This window comes from Crocuta crocuta, unplaced genomic scaffold (assembly GCF_008692635.1).
Source record: "Crocuta crocuta isolate KB4526 unplaced genomic scaffold, BGI_CrCroc_1.0 scaffold330, whole genome shotgun sequence".
In the NCBI taxonomy this organism is placed as follows: Eukaryota; Metazoa; Chordata; class Mammalia; order Carnivora; family Hyaenidae; genus Crocuta; species Crocuta crocuta.
Genome location: NW_027530521.1, coordinates 1,390,585 through 1,406,749, shown reverse-complemented (window position 1 = coordinate 1,406,749; position 16,165 = coordinate 1,390,585). Strand labels below are relative to the sequence as shown.

At 36.6% G+C, this 16,165-nt stretch overlaps 1 protein-coding gene across 2 annotated transcripts in view; it reads right to left on the bottom strand.

Moving 5' to 3' along the window:
* CKAP5 (cytoskeleton associated protein 5) overlaps positions 1-16,165 on the bottom strand; it is a 111,357-nt gene that overhangs the window by 37,447 nt on the left and 57,745 nt on the right. For both annotated transcript variants that reach the window (XM_077767388.1, XM_077767389.1), the window contains exons 9-18: positions 12,565-12,669; positions 9,993-10,082; positions 9,716-9,880; positions 9,020-9,148; positions 7,960-8,142; positions 6,429-6,542; positions 6,027-6,137; positions 4,968-5,060; positions 2,359-2,544; positions 1,497-1,591 (exon numbers count right to left, since the gene is read on the bottom strand). In XM_077767388.1, the coding sequence (XP_077623514.1) occupies positions 1,497-1,591; positions 2,359-2,544; positions 4,968-5,060; positions 6,027-6,137; positions 6,429-6,542; positions 7,960-8,142; positions 9,020-9,148; positions 9,716-9,880; positions 9,993-10,082; positions 12,565-12,669 (1,271 nt within the window). The remainder of the gene's footprint in view (positions 1-1,496; positions 1,592-2,358; positions 2,545-4,967; positions 5,061-6,026; positions 6,138-6,428; positions 6,543-7,959; positions 8,143-9,019; positions 9,149-9,715; positions 9,881-9,992; positions 10,083-12,564; positions 12,670-16,165) is intronic.

Genomic DNA, 16,165 nt, shown 5'->3' with positions numbered 1-16,165 from the left:
GTCTTGTCTCCTCCTACTTCCTACCACCCAACTCATTCCCTTTCAGCTACATACTGAAGAACAATCACTCCTTGCTACTTTTAAATATATCACACATGCTCCTACCACAGGGCTTTTGCAATTGTTGTTCTTTTAGTCTAGAATGATCTTTTCCCAGACTGTCATAGCTAGCCACCTCAGGTCCTAATGGTCTCTGCTCAAGTGTCGTTTTCTCAGGAAGGACCATCCCAACCACTCCAAGGTGATACTACCTAACTTCTTATCCTTTATTTTTATTCCACTGCCCTTGTACCTCCTGATATTCTTTTTACTGCATATCGTCATCTGCTCTTACTGAAATATAAGTCTTATGAAAACAAGTATTTAATCTTAACCATAATGAATTCCCAGGGTCTAAAACAAATGAAACTCCCTAAGTGCTCAACATGTAGTTATTGAATAAAAGAAAGACCATGGACAAATGAAAAAAAGGAAATACTCAGTTGGCTTTTATGCTATGCCAAGAGATTAGTTTTACATCAAAAATTATACAATTGAGAAGGGATCTTAACAATACCCTCAACTATAGATACTGACACATAAGCCTTTGCTTGAATGACATCGGATTGATAACTTTGAGAGTAGTAATTCTTCATTTGGTAGAACGTAGAAAAATACTTTGCGAGACATTAAGAGGTATGTTGTAAAAAGCAGCATGGCACAAAGAAAGGCGGCATAGTATAGCAGTTCTCTCTTGGACAGAATGCCTGGATTCAAATCCCAGCTTTCCCACTTCTGAACTTGGACAGATTACTTACACTTCCTGTGCCCCAATCTCCACAAGTATAAAATGGGAACAATAATATCTCACTTGGGTAGTTTTTATGAGAATGAAATTAAAGGAATTATTTAGAAAGTGCCTGGCATCAGGGCACCTGGGTGGCTCAGTCAGTTAAGTGTCCAGTACTTGATTTCAGCCCAGGTCACGATCTCAGTTTGGGGGATAGAGCCCCACATCTGGCTCTGTGCTAACAGCACAGACCTGCTGGGGATTCTCTCTCTCCCCTCTCTGCCCCCCTCCCCCTACTCAAGCTCTCTCTCTCAAAGTAAATAAATAAAACATTAAAAGAAAAAAGAAGAAAGTGTCTGGCAGAAAGTAAGCTCTATAAAATTTTGTTAAATAAACAAATGTGTTCAAATGCAAATAAGTTAGGTAAGCTTCTCTGTTGCATGCCTTGAGAGCCCTTAATTCACCAATGTGCATGATAGGTCTCTAAGCAAATGTGATTATATGTAGGAATTTCCAAATGTTATTTGACTAGGAGTTCTTGGAACTGGCTTTTCTGTGGGACAGTTATTAACACTTAAGGAAAAATAACTTAGAGAACTCTAAAGTTAGAGGATGTGAAAAGCTCTGGCTTCTCAGAAATAGCAGAGATAGCTAGAACAAATAGAATCATCAGTTAAAGATTAGCAAAATATTTAATTATTTTGTACCTGATTTCTTTCTGACTTACCCAGAAAAACCAAATTCTTTTATTGCATTTGATAGCCAATTCAGAGTTTCTGACTGATTCTTGGGATTCTTCTGTGAGAAAGCCATTGACATAACCTGGAGTGAAAGAGAAAAAACAAAAACAAATACGTGTTTTTTTGTTATGTTTCTCACAGAAATATAGTATGGCATTAAGGCAAAAGTAGATTAAGACTGGCTTTTCCAATGCTGACAGAACTGCAAGAATGCCTTAGGAATGAAATATTTAACTTACACAAGAAAATGAGGTAAGTGACAGTATATCTTTTTTTTTTTGAGAGAGAGAGAGTGAGAGGGAGGGAGGGAGAGTGTGAGTGAGCAGGGGAGGGGCGGAGAGAGAGAGTCTTAAGCAGGCATGGAGCCTGATGCGGGGCTCTATCTCACAACTGTGAGATCATGATCTGAGCCAAAATCAAGAGTTAGATGCTTAACTGACTGAGCCACCCAGGCGCCCCTGTGACAGGAGTATTAAAAGCATTCTGGACTTCACAACTTTTCCTTAGTGATCACTCTGGATTATAATGACTTAAGAGAAAATTTNCAGGCTCTGAGCTGTCAGCACAGAGCCTGACGTGGGGCTCGAACTCAGAAACAGCAAGACTATGACCTGAGCCAAAGCAGGATGCTCAACAGACTGAGCCACCCAGGCGCCCCCTAATTTTATAATAGAACATTCTTGGCCAAAATAAATCCTAATTATCAGGCAATGGTATATTATTATTAAAGGTAAGGATAAAAATGCAGAATATAAAATGGTTTGACTTGAGAAGAAAAGAACTATACTTTAATTAGTAACCTTAAATTAAAATGGGGGGAAAAGCTGGGGAAAGAGAGCGGTCACTAACCTGTTCCGCTGTCCATGGCAACATGCAAGCTTCGGCTATTGCTGTCATAGCTTCTTTTGCATTGTTCCCACACTTCACATCTCCAATCTTGTCCACAAGGCCATCCAAGACAATCTGAGCTGAAGTTTTGGAAAAATTCCCCTTCTGGGCAATCAAAGCAACTATGTGAAGCTTCATCTGCATCACCTGAACAAGGATAAGCATCATAAAGCTATGAGTAAGCCAAAGACATTGACTTACTTATTTTTACAGCAACCTGAAACACAGGTTGTAACACAGGGACAACTAAGAACATCACCAAACTAAAAATGACAAATTTATTTTATTTATTTTTATAGTAATTTCTGTGTTCAGCATGAGGCTTAAACTCAAGACCCTGAGATCAAGAGTCTCATGCTCTTAGTCTCATTGACTAAGCCAGCTAAGCGCCCCTACAAACAATACTTTTAAACAAAGAAGCAAAATAATTTTTATCCTTGTTATCAATCAAAGTAGCTGGGACACTTGGGTGGCTCAGTCGGCTGGGCATCCAACTCTTGCTCTCAGCTCAGGTCATGAACTCACAGTTTCTTAGTTTAAACCCCGAGTCGACTGCACTGACAGGGGAGCCTGCTTGGGATTCTCTCTCTCCCTCTCTCTCTGCTCCTTCCTCATTCATGCTCTTTCTCTCTCAAAATAAATTTAAAAATATACATGAAAAAAATTAAAGTAGCTGACAGCCAAGAGACAAAAAACCCCAAAGAACTCAATGTTTCAAAATATTAACAATGTTAGTACATGAAAAATTATGAATTGAAAAAATTAATTTCTCTATTCTCCTCTCATGATTATTTGGAATAGTACTGAATACACATCTTGAAATACATAATAAATGACCATACTAACCATATAACTCAGACTTCCTACTAGTGTTACCCACAAAAAACTACAACCCTCATGCACACACCACACACAACAGAACTTGAGAGATTTAAAGAACGTGTAGTAGAAGAATGAAGAAGCTGTAAAGACAATTTAAAGATGTTAATATGATGGCGGCAGATGCATGGCACTTGAGGCGCCTTTGCCCATAGGTATCTCCCTCTATCCTGTTTGAATATTTAAATAACAGGAGTTGATGAGGATGTAAGGAATTAGAATTCTCTTGCACTGCTGGTACGAATACAAAATGGTGAAATCACATTGAACAACAGTTTGGCAGTTCTTTAAAAAGTTAAACACAGTTACCATATGACCCAGCAATTCTACTTCTAGGTATATATCCAAGAGAATAAAAAATGTGCTCACACAAAACTTGTATATGGAATGTTCACAGACATATCCAAAATGTGGCAGCGACACAAATGGATAAATAAAATGTTCTATATCCATACAATGGAATATTACTCAGCCATAAAAAAGAATGTAGAGCTGATACATAGTTCCATATGGGCAAACCTTGAAAAGATTATGCTAAGTAAAAGATACTTCATGAAATGTCCATGAGAAGTAATAGATAGAGACAGAAAGAGTAATAGTTGCCAGGGACTGTGGGTGTTGAGGGGGATTTGGGGAGGAAGGGTGACTGCTGACGGGTATGGGGTTTCTCTCTGGAGTGATGAAAATATCCTAAAGTTACAGACTGGTAGGAGTTGCAGAACTCTGCAAATATACTAAGAACTGCTACATTACACACTTTAAAACGGTGAGTTTTATACTCCCTCAATAAAATTGTTATAAAGAAAAATACATATACAAAAATTATCCTTTGTTGTGGATCTAACACATGGGAAGGTAGAAGTTCAAATCGAGTATGCTTCTTTCACCTATCTAAGCAGCTGCATAAAGAGGGGTTTTAAACATGGTCTGTGGGGGAGGAGGCCAGTGTGAGAACTTCTTAGCAGAAGAAGGCTTGTGGAGCTGAACGGCACGGCTGAGGGGCGGTAACAGTGCTAAGGGAACAGAGTGTGTGAGGGAGCCAAGGATCCTAAAGAGGGAACAAGGGGTGGCAGAAAAGAAGCAAAAAAGAGACAAGCGGGATGCCAGAAATAAATCTGATATATTTCAAACTTTTGTTTCCCACAAGGTCTATGAATATCTAGAAGAAGGAAACTTTTCTCTGTTTCCTTCCTAGGTCATTTTCCAAAACCTCCCTTTACACCAACTCTTTAGACTAAATAACAGCACTGCAAAATTTCATCTCTATTATCAGTTAATACATTAAATTATGAGGCAAATTTTCACTGGTAATTTAAAGACCATTTATCTTTTATCCAAACAAATAAGTAACTTGTCTCACTGTTTATTCCTCCCTTGCATATGTGAAGATTAGGAGGCTTCTAGGCCTAACTAATGAGGAGAAAAATGTATACATACATAAATTACATGAACAATATAGATCATATTTCCATATATATAAACTCCCAATTACACAAAGGTATAGTTAATATGTTTAATCAAAATGCACATAATCCATTGTTTACATTTAAAGCTAGATGACACATTGGCTGAGTGATATGAAAAAAAAAAAAGAAAAGCTAAAAATCATTACCAATATTATCCATATTCCATAGATGATATGATGGAAATTACATCAACAAAAGATATTAAAATCTCCAGTTAAAAATTACCTGAAAATTGGTTTCTTTCCATCCAGGTTTCTTGGCCAGCATCCTCACTAATGCCTGGCATGGCATTTCAGTTCGATCCATTAGTTCAACAGCCTTGAAGTAAAAGAAGAGAATCAGAGTTAAGGGATTAATTATTAGTCAGGGAAATGGCACCTACCCAAGTCAAGTAAGTGACTTGAAGGAGATAGAATGGAAGCAAGGAGGGTTATGGAGGGAACTCAGATAGCTTGTTATGCTTTTAAGTTGGATATTTGATGTACAGTTGTTATATTAATACCTATGAAACTCTTTTCCCTCCACATTTTAGGATTTCATAGAGAATTTGGTCCAAGGAATATAACAGTAACAGTTTTCATTTGCCTAGCGCGAGGCAGAAACTGCTTATACATATTTTGACTTATCTTATTTTCCTAAAAATATATAGCAAAGTAGGATAGGTTATAAGTGGTTAAGTATTAGATTTCAAAGATGCACAAACTCAGGTCTAAACCTGATGCATGGCACATGCTGGCCTGAAAGCCAGGGCTCCTGCCTCAAATCCCAGTGCTCTTGTGGTTTCTCCACACCCTCCTCATTAGAATCATAGCGTATATGTCAAAAGGAACTTCCATGCTCCTTTCCAACACAGATTTCTGAAAGGAGCTTCTCACACCAAGGAATAATGTCTGTTCTTCCAAGAGTCATGACAACAAAGAGGAAAGCAGAGAAAGGGAAGAGGGGTGATTTAAGTGGAGTGATCTGTTTGCCAAGTAAGTTTAAGGAACAAATACCATAATGTTAAAATTCATCTACATCTTATAATTCAGAATAAACCTAATTTTCTTGAGTATGTACTAAGTCATGAGCTTATAGAAGCCATAGAAAGCAGATGTTAAAAGATATACACTATGGAGCTAAAAAACCAGTTCCTCCCCACCCCTTTGCCCCCCACTCACCTTTAGTTAACACCCTGAAGCATGTTCACTGTTTATAAAACACAGCAAGTAGGACAACTACTTTGTTAATTTCATCACTTCTATATAATATGCTTTCACACTCAACTCATCCCCATGCACCAACCTTCTGGAACTCTTCCATACAGGCCAGCCTTTCCTTCCAGTTACTGCTGTCTAGAAGCTGTATACAGGTAGCAGGAAGGACAGCTGAAGCTTTTTCTTCACATACTTCTATCTATAAGATACAAAAACATTAAAATTAAGAATTGCTTAAGGAAATAGATGGCAAGAATGTAAAAACACTGCAAGCCAAACTACCTGAACACTCTCCTAAGTATGCTACAGTACCTGAGGCTTCTACTCTACTACCATAAAGGGGAAGGAAGGTCATCTAAGGAACAGTTTCACTGAGGTGAAAAATATTGATTAACTAGATATTGTAGAACTCAGCAAAGGACCCAAATCTTCTCATAGGAATTGACTTTCCATGGTTTTCTGAGTTTGAGGCATCCTGCAGCATACTGACCGAAAGCTCAGGCTCCACTATTTCTTTGGTCTCCACTCCTTTCTTGTTCTTGGTTCCAATGCCCCCTGCACCTCCTGATGCAGCTGGCTTCCCCTTCTTAGGTGGCCCACCAGCCTAAAAGTAATTTAAAAAAATTAAACCACTTAAGGATTTAGAACAGCGGTTCTTAAGCATTTTGGGGCCAGAGACTCTCTGAAAATTAATTAAAATGAGGGCCCACTCAACCAACCAAAAACCCCTGTATTTTTGTGCCCATACAACTTAGCACTTTCAAGGGCAGACAGATCTCCTGAAGACCATTCATGGAGAAATCTGCAGACTTTAATTCAGAATGAGCTAAGGAGGTAAATGAAATGAAAATGGACTGGAATTATACGGCACTTACAGATTTGAGAATTAACATTTGATGCCTTTAAATGCCTTTAAATTTTCCCTACATTAGTAAAAGACAGTTTCTAACTTCTAACATTTGCCCCATACTTCATCACAAGGCATCCCAATAACAGAAAAATATATTTACTCTATTTACTGTAGAACCACCTAATTTTGAAGGAATAAAGTGGTTGTTATGGCTATGGCAGTGAGTGGCTTAATTATGTTGAAGATGGCCACCTCACTGAATCTTTTTATTGCTTTAACAGTTTAGTTGACCTACTTATATTTTCTAAGTATATAATCATAGGATCTACAAAAATTATAACTTTGCCTTTTCCTTCTTAATATTAAATTGTAGAAAATTATTAAACAATAATGGTACCAGCAGGCATTATTTGCTTTATTCCTCACTTTAACAGTAATATTTCTAGTATTTCATCACTATGAAGTGTGATGCTGACTTTTGGTTTGCTAGGTGTACTGCTATCTATAGCTCTATTTATAGATATTTAATCATGTCAAAGAATTCATCCATTTGTATGTAGTTAAGAATGTTTATCATGAAGATATGTTGAAATTTACTATATCCCTTTTTCAATGTCTGAAATTAGATTTCTTTTGATCTCTGAATTTAGTTAAGTTTTTTAATATTAATACTGAACCATCCTTATAATCCTGGAATAAACTTCAGTTGGTCACACTTTTTATTATGTGTATCCACTGGCTTCTATCTACTAATACTGTACTTAAATATCTCGATTATTTTACTCCAGTTTTGAAGGGTCAGAAGAAAATAGCAGTTTATCACAAGGCACACAAGCAACGGCAATAACATTAACATGGTAACACACATCACTGTCCACATCATTCCTTCTATTTTGCTATTTGTTAAACAATGCCCCAAACCTAAAAAGAAGATAAAATGACAGAAGGTCAGATTATCTTCAACATCCAGACTTCTTCTGAAACCAATGTTAACTTGAACATAATCTGAGCTTTTAAGGTATTGATGGATGTTCTGCTATATTTTAAATGTGGTAATGAGTTCATTTCTCAAATGAAATCATATTGGAAGGACAACCATGAGTCTGAGATTCTGATCCTGTCTTACTAAATTCTACCTTGTGAACCATTATTTTCCAAGTCCTCTATTAACCTTAGTAGCAGGTGCCTTTTTTAAGGGTCCTGGCTTGGGTGCTGAAATGTCCTTTGTGTCCTTATCTCCTGCAGCCCCTGAGGCAGCACTCCTTCCAGGAACAGGTTTGAATTCTTTCTTGTCTGCTGCAGCTCCAGCTTTCTTACCATGTACTAGCTCTACTTTTTCTGAACATTCTTTGATCTAGAGAATGAAATTGAAATGAACATCATTAAGCCCAACTTTGAAATATAATCACTACATTATTTCTTAATAAGTTATCTAAACCACAACTATACGAGAATTAAGAAAGTTTGCTTAAGCGAAAATAAATTATCTACTTTCTTACATTTTATTTCTACACAAATTCGAATTATAATAAACATTCAACAACCCATTTCTTAAAAAAATTTTGTAACGTTTATTTCTGAGAGAGAGAGAGGCAGGATGAGCAGGGGAGGGTCAGAGAGAGAGGGAGACACAGAATCCAAAGCAGGCTCCAGGCTCTGAGCTAGCTGTCAGCACAGAGCCTGACGTGGGGCTTGAACCCATGAACTGTGAGATCATGACCTGAGCCGAAGTCGGATGGCCAACCCAGTTGGACTGAGCCACCCAGGCGTCCCAACAACGCATTTTTGATGATAGAAAACATTCATATTTAGAAAAGTAATTTTTCAGGTATTAGAAACAAATTTATCTTAAAATATTCTTTTCACCTCCTCTATGGACAGATTACCCAACTCTATTTATTTTTATAATTTGAAAGCTATCTCTACAAATATCACCACTATAGCTTAAGATGAAATTTAAATCCTCAAAAGCTGTTTTCACACTCCAGGTCTGAACCACCAGTGGCAAATGAAATAAATTTCACAAGCTGATATCAGCATTTTTGTCTTCATGAAATAGAACAGACAAAATCAAAACAAAATCATAATTCACAAAATCATAATCAAAATGCACATAAAGCATTTTTGTCTTCATGAAATAGAACAAAATCAAAACAAAATCATAAGGCACAAAATCATAGAACAATCATAAGATTGTTGTCCAATTTCATTATAATCTATCACTAACCTACCTTATCAAGCTTGAGTTTGTCCACATCAGCCAAGAATGGATTTACTGCTTTCTCACCCACCACTTTCAAAGCAGTACCCAATGCTTCAAATGCAGCATCTCTCACTTCAGGAGCAGAATCATTGATATGCTGTGGTCCGGAAGGAAGCAAATTGATCTTAATACAAGATATTTTAGATATTACTGATTTTAATTCAGACTGATGACTGCTGGATAAAGAATTTACTTTTTACAGTTCACTGAAGCTATGTGTAGCTTTCCTCTTGCCAACTAACAGTTACTCTTTCACAAATTCTTTTTGGGTTAAGGAAAATTTTGGTAATCCATTCAGCAAGTAAGTGCTTCCTTTTCCTCCTACTCTCTATTTAAAATGCCTCACATGCAAATGATCTTCAAAGACTCCAAATTGTATGCCTGGGCTTGGCCAGATCCAGCTGAAAACCAGTATATGGGCCAAATAAGAAACAAAATGTTTAGCAGTTAGTGGAATCATAAAGCTAACTTGTGCCTGTCTTTAAGAACAGGAACACAAAGAGTACAAGAATTTGGATTCGGTTTCCAAAGCCACAGAGGATCTGTTCCTTAAAAGACCATAATCTACAGTCTGAAAGCCAAGTAGTCATTGTACATAATTAATATGGAAAAGAAATCTTCCATAGGTATAAAAAATTCCCCTAATATCAAAGAGAGTCTATACCTTAAGTAGAGCAGCACAAAAGGGCTTCAGCAAGCTCTTTGGCAGGGTAGAAGCAGTGCAGTGGCGGAAGCTTCTTGCAATGAAAAGAGATGTCTGCTGCTTGATGGTTGGATTTTTATTATCCATTACTGCTAAAACATCCTCACTGATGTTCTGTAGTGTGGTCTTTAAAAAGAAAACATGGTCAGTGAGCTTTTCTCAACTATAAGAACAATCAAAATACTACATTGACAAAATTTACTTTAGACAAAAGTGCAAACTCCTGCTGTCAACTTACAGTAAGGAAGATTGCATCAATTGCCTCCTGCAGGGCTTGTACCACTTGAGGCTTCTTCTCTTTGAATTTTTCCAAAATGGTTGGCACAACCTATGAAAGTAAACAGGTGGATTATTATTTTGCAGGTAACAAAAATTAGGTACTGACATGCCACATGAATGAACCTTGAAAAAAATGCCAAATCAAAGAAGCCAATCATAAAGGTATCATAAAAAAAGCCAATCATAAATGTATGATCCATTTAAATGATGCCATGAAATGTCAAATCTATACAGACAGAAGATTAGTGGCTGCCAGTGGGAAGTGACTGCTAATGGGTATAAAGGTTTTTTGGGGGTCAATGAAAATATCCTGGAATTAGACAGTCGTGATACACAACCTTGTGAATATATTAAAACTACTCAACTGTACACTTTAACAGGGTGAATTTTATAGTATGTAACTTCTATCTCAATAAAGCCATTATTAAGACAATGTTTGGTGCTACCAAAACAAAGTAAAGTCATTTTCTTTCTTGAAGGGCACAAGAATCTTATGCTGGAACAATTAAGGGTTCCCATTCTGTGCCACGGTAGCAGCGCTTCTCAACACATTTTCTGCACCTACACCTTAATGCAACCGTATAACCATTTCTATCAGTACCATCTCTATTAGACAAAAAGATTCTCAGCTAGGTGGATTTAAGATACGGGAACAGGTAGAGTATGTAATTTCTCTTCCCCACCTGATTCTGATATACTTCACTGGACTGCGATGTCTCCCACCCCTTCACAACACTAAAGACAAAGAAATGGTAACTGAAATTACAGCAATTTTTAAGTTTAGATCAATAAAGTTGGAATTTTTATAATTTTTATCTTATAAACTGTCACTCATTCATTAAATATTTATTGAATACCTAATATATCTATTGAGTGCCAGGCACTGTGTTAACAGGCAAATCAAAGTTGTCTTTTAAGGTCAAAAAGATATAGCAAAGCTCAAAGCATCCAAAAACATATTTTTTTAAGATTTCACAGAAGTGATAGAGACCAGAAGGAATATAGTTTCCATGGAGAAATATAAAAGACTTTTTAATATTAGGAGTTAGTTATAAACTTGAAAAAAAAATGTTTTAATGGTTATAAAGCTCAAGTACACTTTTATATATATTTTACAAAATAATAGCTTATAAATAGCTAAAGAAAATATGAAAAGATGAACCATTAACATGCTTGATATCAAATGTTATATATGATATAGGTTTTTTTTTGGGGGGGGCGAGGGGGGTTACTCCAAACTATAAGCTTTATGACTTTAAGCTGCATAACAAAATGTCACAAAGCCAGAATCAGAATTCAAACCAGGCCAGGTAATCATTCAATTAGGATTTAGTAAACTAAAATGTATCTTAAAAGTTGTTTTCTAGGTTAAAAGTTATTACTAAGACAAAGGTATATTCTTTTTTTAAAATATTCTAATTAGTAGCACAAAACTGACCAAAAGCTAATCAACACACTAGAGCATACATACACAGAAATATTGCATAATAAATACTATTGAGTGCTACAAAATATTGCTTATCATTTTATTCCAATTAATGTTTTACATGTCTAAGGGTTTTATGGGCCCATATTTTAATTTCCCTGGTAACAAGCTAGTCATGATTTATTTTTATTTGGTAGAGTCTTAAGTTCTCTGAAATTATTTTCAATGCTATGAGTAAGGAAGCTCCAAATACCAGAACTGAGGTTAGACATTAACTTCACAACACAAATACAAACTACAAGGAGCCTCTAAAGTCAATCTAGGGAATCAAATGAACATCAAGTGGCTAGCAAGTTCAACCCTAAAGTTCAGTATGGTCAATTTTCAGGATGCTGAACCATTCGAAGTAATTCAGACCAGATTTAGAGGCCAACTGACAAATGCCACAGTTAAAGAAAACATCTTAATTTATTAAAACTGTTATCAAACTTGAGTGCTTCTAAATTTATACAGAGTATATTTAATAAATGTCTTCAGTCAGATTTCTTAGAATAAATTAAACTGATACACTACCAAGAGTGTATTCTATATAAAATGTCTCAAGTATATAAGTAGACTATTATTTTTCAAATAGGAAAATGCTTTTATAAAATACATTTTATATATTCATCTCACTTCTGGCTTTATACCACCTTTCCTACTTTCATTTTTACTCTGTGCTAGTTATCGCCAGTTTCATTTCATCCTGTTATACTGCATATAATCTTATAAGAACAAAACAGGATATTAATAAGTAAATAAGTAATAAGCAAATCAACTCAGTTAACTAATATATTTAGGTCACATACCCAATCTTCTATATAAAGCTAATGAATTTAGTTATAACTGACATCTTTATTGTAATGCTTTGAGGAATTATGCTCAATTTAAATAAAACTTAATGAAAAATTCACTTTGCCCAATATATAAAGATCTATTTTATTTTTTCCTTCATAGTTTATTGTCAAGTTGGATTTCAGTATAAAGGTCTATTTTAAATCATAAAGCAAACTAGCCTGTTTTTCTTGTTAATGTTGATTTGTATCTAAAAAGGAGTGTTACTCACATGTCCTGCATATTGTCCAAATTTCTTCCTTAGCCCAACAGCCAGACCAGTAAGACATTTTGCTGCCAAAGCCACCAACATAACGTTGGTGTCCTTTCCAACAACCTACAGAGGTAGGAAAAAAAGATAACAAAATAGTCACAACTCTGGAGAAAGGGACTAAAAATTTATTCTTAAAAGAACTCTGTACCCTGCTATGTTAATGCATAGTCAGTTTTGTTTCCTACTAAAGAGGAAAAATTCTTCCCTGACAAGATCAAATTAGGGGGCTTCCCTTTATTCTGTTTAGTCTCCTATCTTAAAGTTCTAGCAATAACACATATTAAACCACAATTTCAAATACCCAACTTTCTATCAGTGGTAGTCTGGGCTGTCAGCATTGCATAGATGTGCAGGAGGGGACTCTGACACTGGCAGAAAAGCTGGAGGCTTGCTGACTTTGCTCTGGGGAAGGAAAAGCCAAAAGACAGTGTACCTCAGAGGAAAGATACCACAGGGCAGCAGCTCCAATGTTTATACCCTAGGAGCATCAGTAGAAACTGCTCTAGGTATCTTTAAGAAGTCCATGGGGACTCTAAATTGCAAATGCTATTGCAACCATTCCTCTGGGGGCGCTTCTGGCTTTATTTGTTTGTTTATTATGTATTTGTTTATTTAGAAGTTTATCTATTTATTCTCAGAGAGAGAGAGAGTTCATACCAGCAGGGGATGGGCAGAGAGTGAGGGAAAGAGAGAATCCCAAGCAGAAAGATGCTGACACAAACCATGAGATCATGTATGACTGGAGTTGAAATAAAAAGTTGGATACTTAACGGACTGAGCCACGCAGGCACCCCCTTGCAGCTGCAACATTAGTTACCTAATGATCATCAAGTGTGTGTTTACAGTCTCTTAGCAGAGTCTCCTCCAGGATTATTTATACTACCATCCTCCTTCGCTATGCCCCAAGAAACCCAGCATTATCAAAGCTCAGAGGTAGTAGCTGCACCTGTGTCAATTAAGCAAGATAGTGACTATGCCTGAGTGCCTTCCTGCTAAGATTTTACTGTGGTATACTGCTCAATTCAGCTGGATGTTAAAAAGCTACTGTATTTTATTTATTTTTTAAATGTTTATTTTTGAGAGAGACAGAGAGAGAGAGAGGCAGGATCCAAAGTGGGATCTGTGCAGACAGCAGAGAGCCCAATGTAGGGCTTGCACTAACAAACCGTGAGATCATGACCTGAGCCAAAGTTGGACGTTTAACTAACTGAGCCACCCAGGTGCCCCAAAAGACTGCTTTATTCTGAAGAGTCTCAGACCCTTGTTTTTTTCATCTTCACTTTTTTCCCAAGTAGAGGTAATGCTTCCATTCCACTTTGGATTTTATTTAGTCTCTAAGATCTGATATTCCAGAAGTAGAATGCCTCCTTTCAGATTCCCTGAATTAAACCCCTAACGGACAGCATGCCAGGAAGTTCTAAATGACACTTACATGCACTCCCTAGGTGCTGAGGAGTAAGGATGAAGAATCAAGATTAACATTAAAAACGAATTAGATGTCATAATTTTATAGTGCTTTATAATCCATATTTAATTTTTCACCCAAAACCCTGTAAATAATAGCAAATTTTATAGATTTCAAAATTAAATACAGATTAATTTGCTCAAGGTCAGAGCTAGCAAATGTGATATGAAGTGATTTAAACCTAGTTCTGTTTTAACTCCAAAGCTTTTGCTTTCTTTGCCAAAGCATATTCATACTGTAACCTCATGCAATGACAAATTCATTTTCCTTATGAGAAAATGAGATCAGGGTCTTAATAAACATTTTATTAAATCTCTACCTACTGTAAATCCATTCCCTTCAGTTCTGTATTAAACTCACTATCGGCATTTGTAAATGTCTGATTACCTTTTATTTTTTTAACCAAAAAAAAAACTCTTACGTATTACTTAGATGCTAGACTTCAGATTTAGCATCTAAATGTATGTTCCAGGACCGGTCATCAAAAACATGCCAGACCCTATTCCAAGAAATCTTAGTTCAATGAATCTGGGATGGGATTTGGATATAACTTAAAAGGAGACAGCCATTAATCAATCCCATTCTTAGGAGAAAAGCTCTCCTTATCCACTATTAGAGCAGTAACCCCAGTGGGAGCTGAGCCCTAGACGCTGATGGTTGGTCCTAATGGAAAATTTTGAAGAGGATCTTGTAAACCTACTATAGTTCAAGATGGTAAAGGATTGAATGAACTTACAGGTGAATAATGGATCATGCTATTTGCCTATCAACACTAATTGTCAAATATCCGAGTCTGACTAAACAAGGGTTCTAAACTGGGAAACGGGAGTGAGGAAGGTAGAGAACTCTTTTTTTTTTTAATTTTTTTAATGTTTTATTTATTTCTGAGAGAGAGAGAGAGAGAGAGAGAGACAGCATGTGCAGGGGAGGGTCAGAGAGAGAGGGACATACAGAATCTGAAACAGGCTCCAGGCTCTGAGCTGGCTGTCAGCACAGAGCCCGATGGGAACTCGAACCCACAAATCCCGAGATCATGACCTGAGCCAAAGTCGGCCGCTTAACCAACTGAGCCACCCAGGAGCCCCAAGAGAACTGTTTATTTTTAAGACAAATAGAATATGCAGGGAGGGACTCCATTCCAGATTTGAAAAAACTCTGTGACTCTGTTGTAGACTACAGAAAGGAAGCTTTAGCTCACAATGTTAATTTAACCTAAATAATGGGAAATATTCTATAATTAAAAGTGCTGCCACTTTTCCCTTAATATGATTTTAGGCCTACAATATGATTTTAAGTACGGTTGATCCTTGAACAATGTAAGGATTAGAGGCACTGACTCCCCCCCGCAACCCATGCAGTCAAAAATCCACATATAACTTTTGACTGCCCCCAAACTTAATTACTGATAGCCTGCTGTACTACTGACTGGAAGCCTTTCTGATAACATAAACCGTTGATTAGCACATATTTTGTGTGTTACATGTATTATAGTCTATATTCTTACGATAAAGCTAAAGAAATTGTTATTAAAAAATCACAAGGAAAATACATTTAAATTACTCTTCTGTACTTATTGAAAAAAATCCATGTGTAAGTAGGTAGACCCATGCAGGTCAAACCTGTATTGTTCAAGGGTCAACTGTAGTTACCACCTAGTATTTATCTTTAACTAGTAGTGTAAGCCATTAGTTAACAGTAACCAAAACAAAAACATTCTGCTGACAAAGAGAGAAGTGGATGAAATCCACCTTAATTATTGTGTTTAAAAACTATGATGGGGGCGCCTTGGTGGCTCAGTCAGTTAAGCATCTGACTTAGGCTCAAGTCATGATCTTGTGGTTTGTGGATTCAAGACCCACACTGGGCTCTGTGCTCAGAGCCTGGAGCCTACTTCAGATTCTGTCTCCCTGTCTCTACCCCTCCCCCACCCTCACTCTGTCTCTCTCAAAAATAAACATTTAAAAAATTAAAAAAAAAAAACTATGATGAATATAAACAGTGAGGGGGGAATATAGAAAAACCAAAAAAAGTCTAATAACACAAGTCCATAGAGTATATAATAAAAACACCTTGAAAACCCAAGTCTTAATCTAA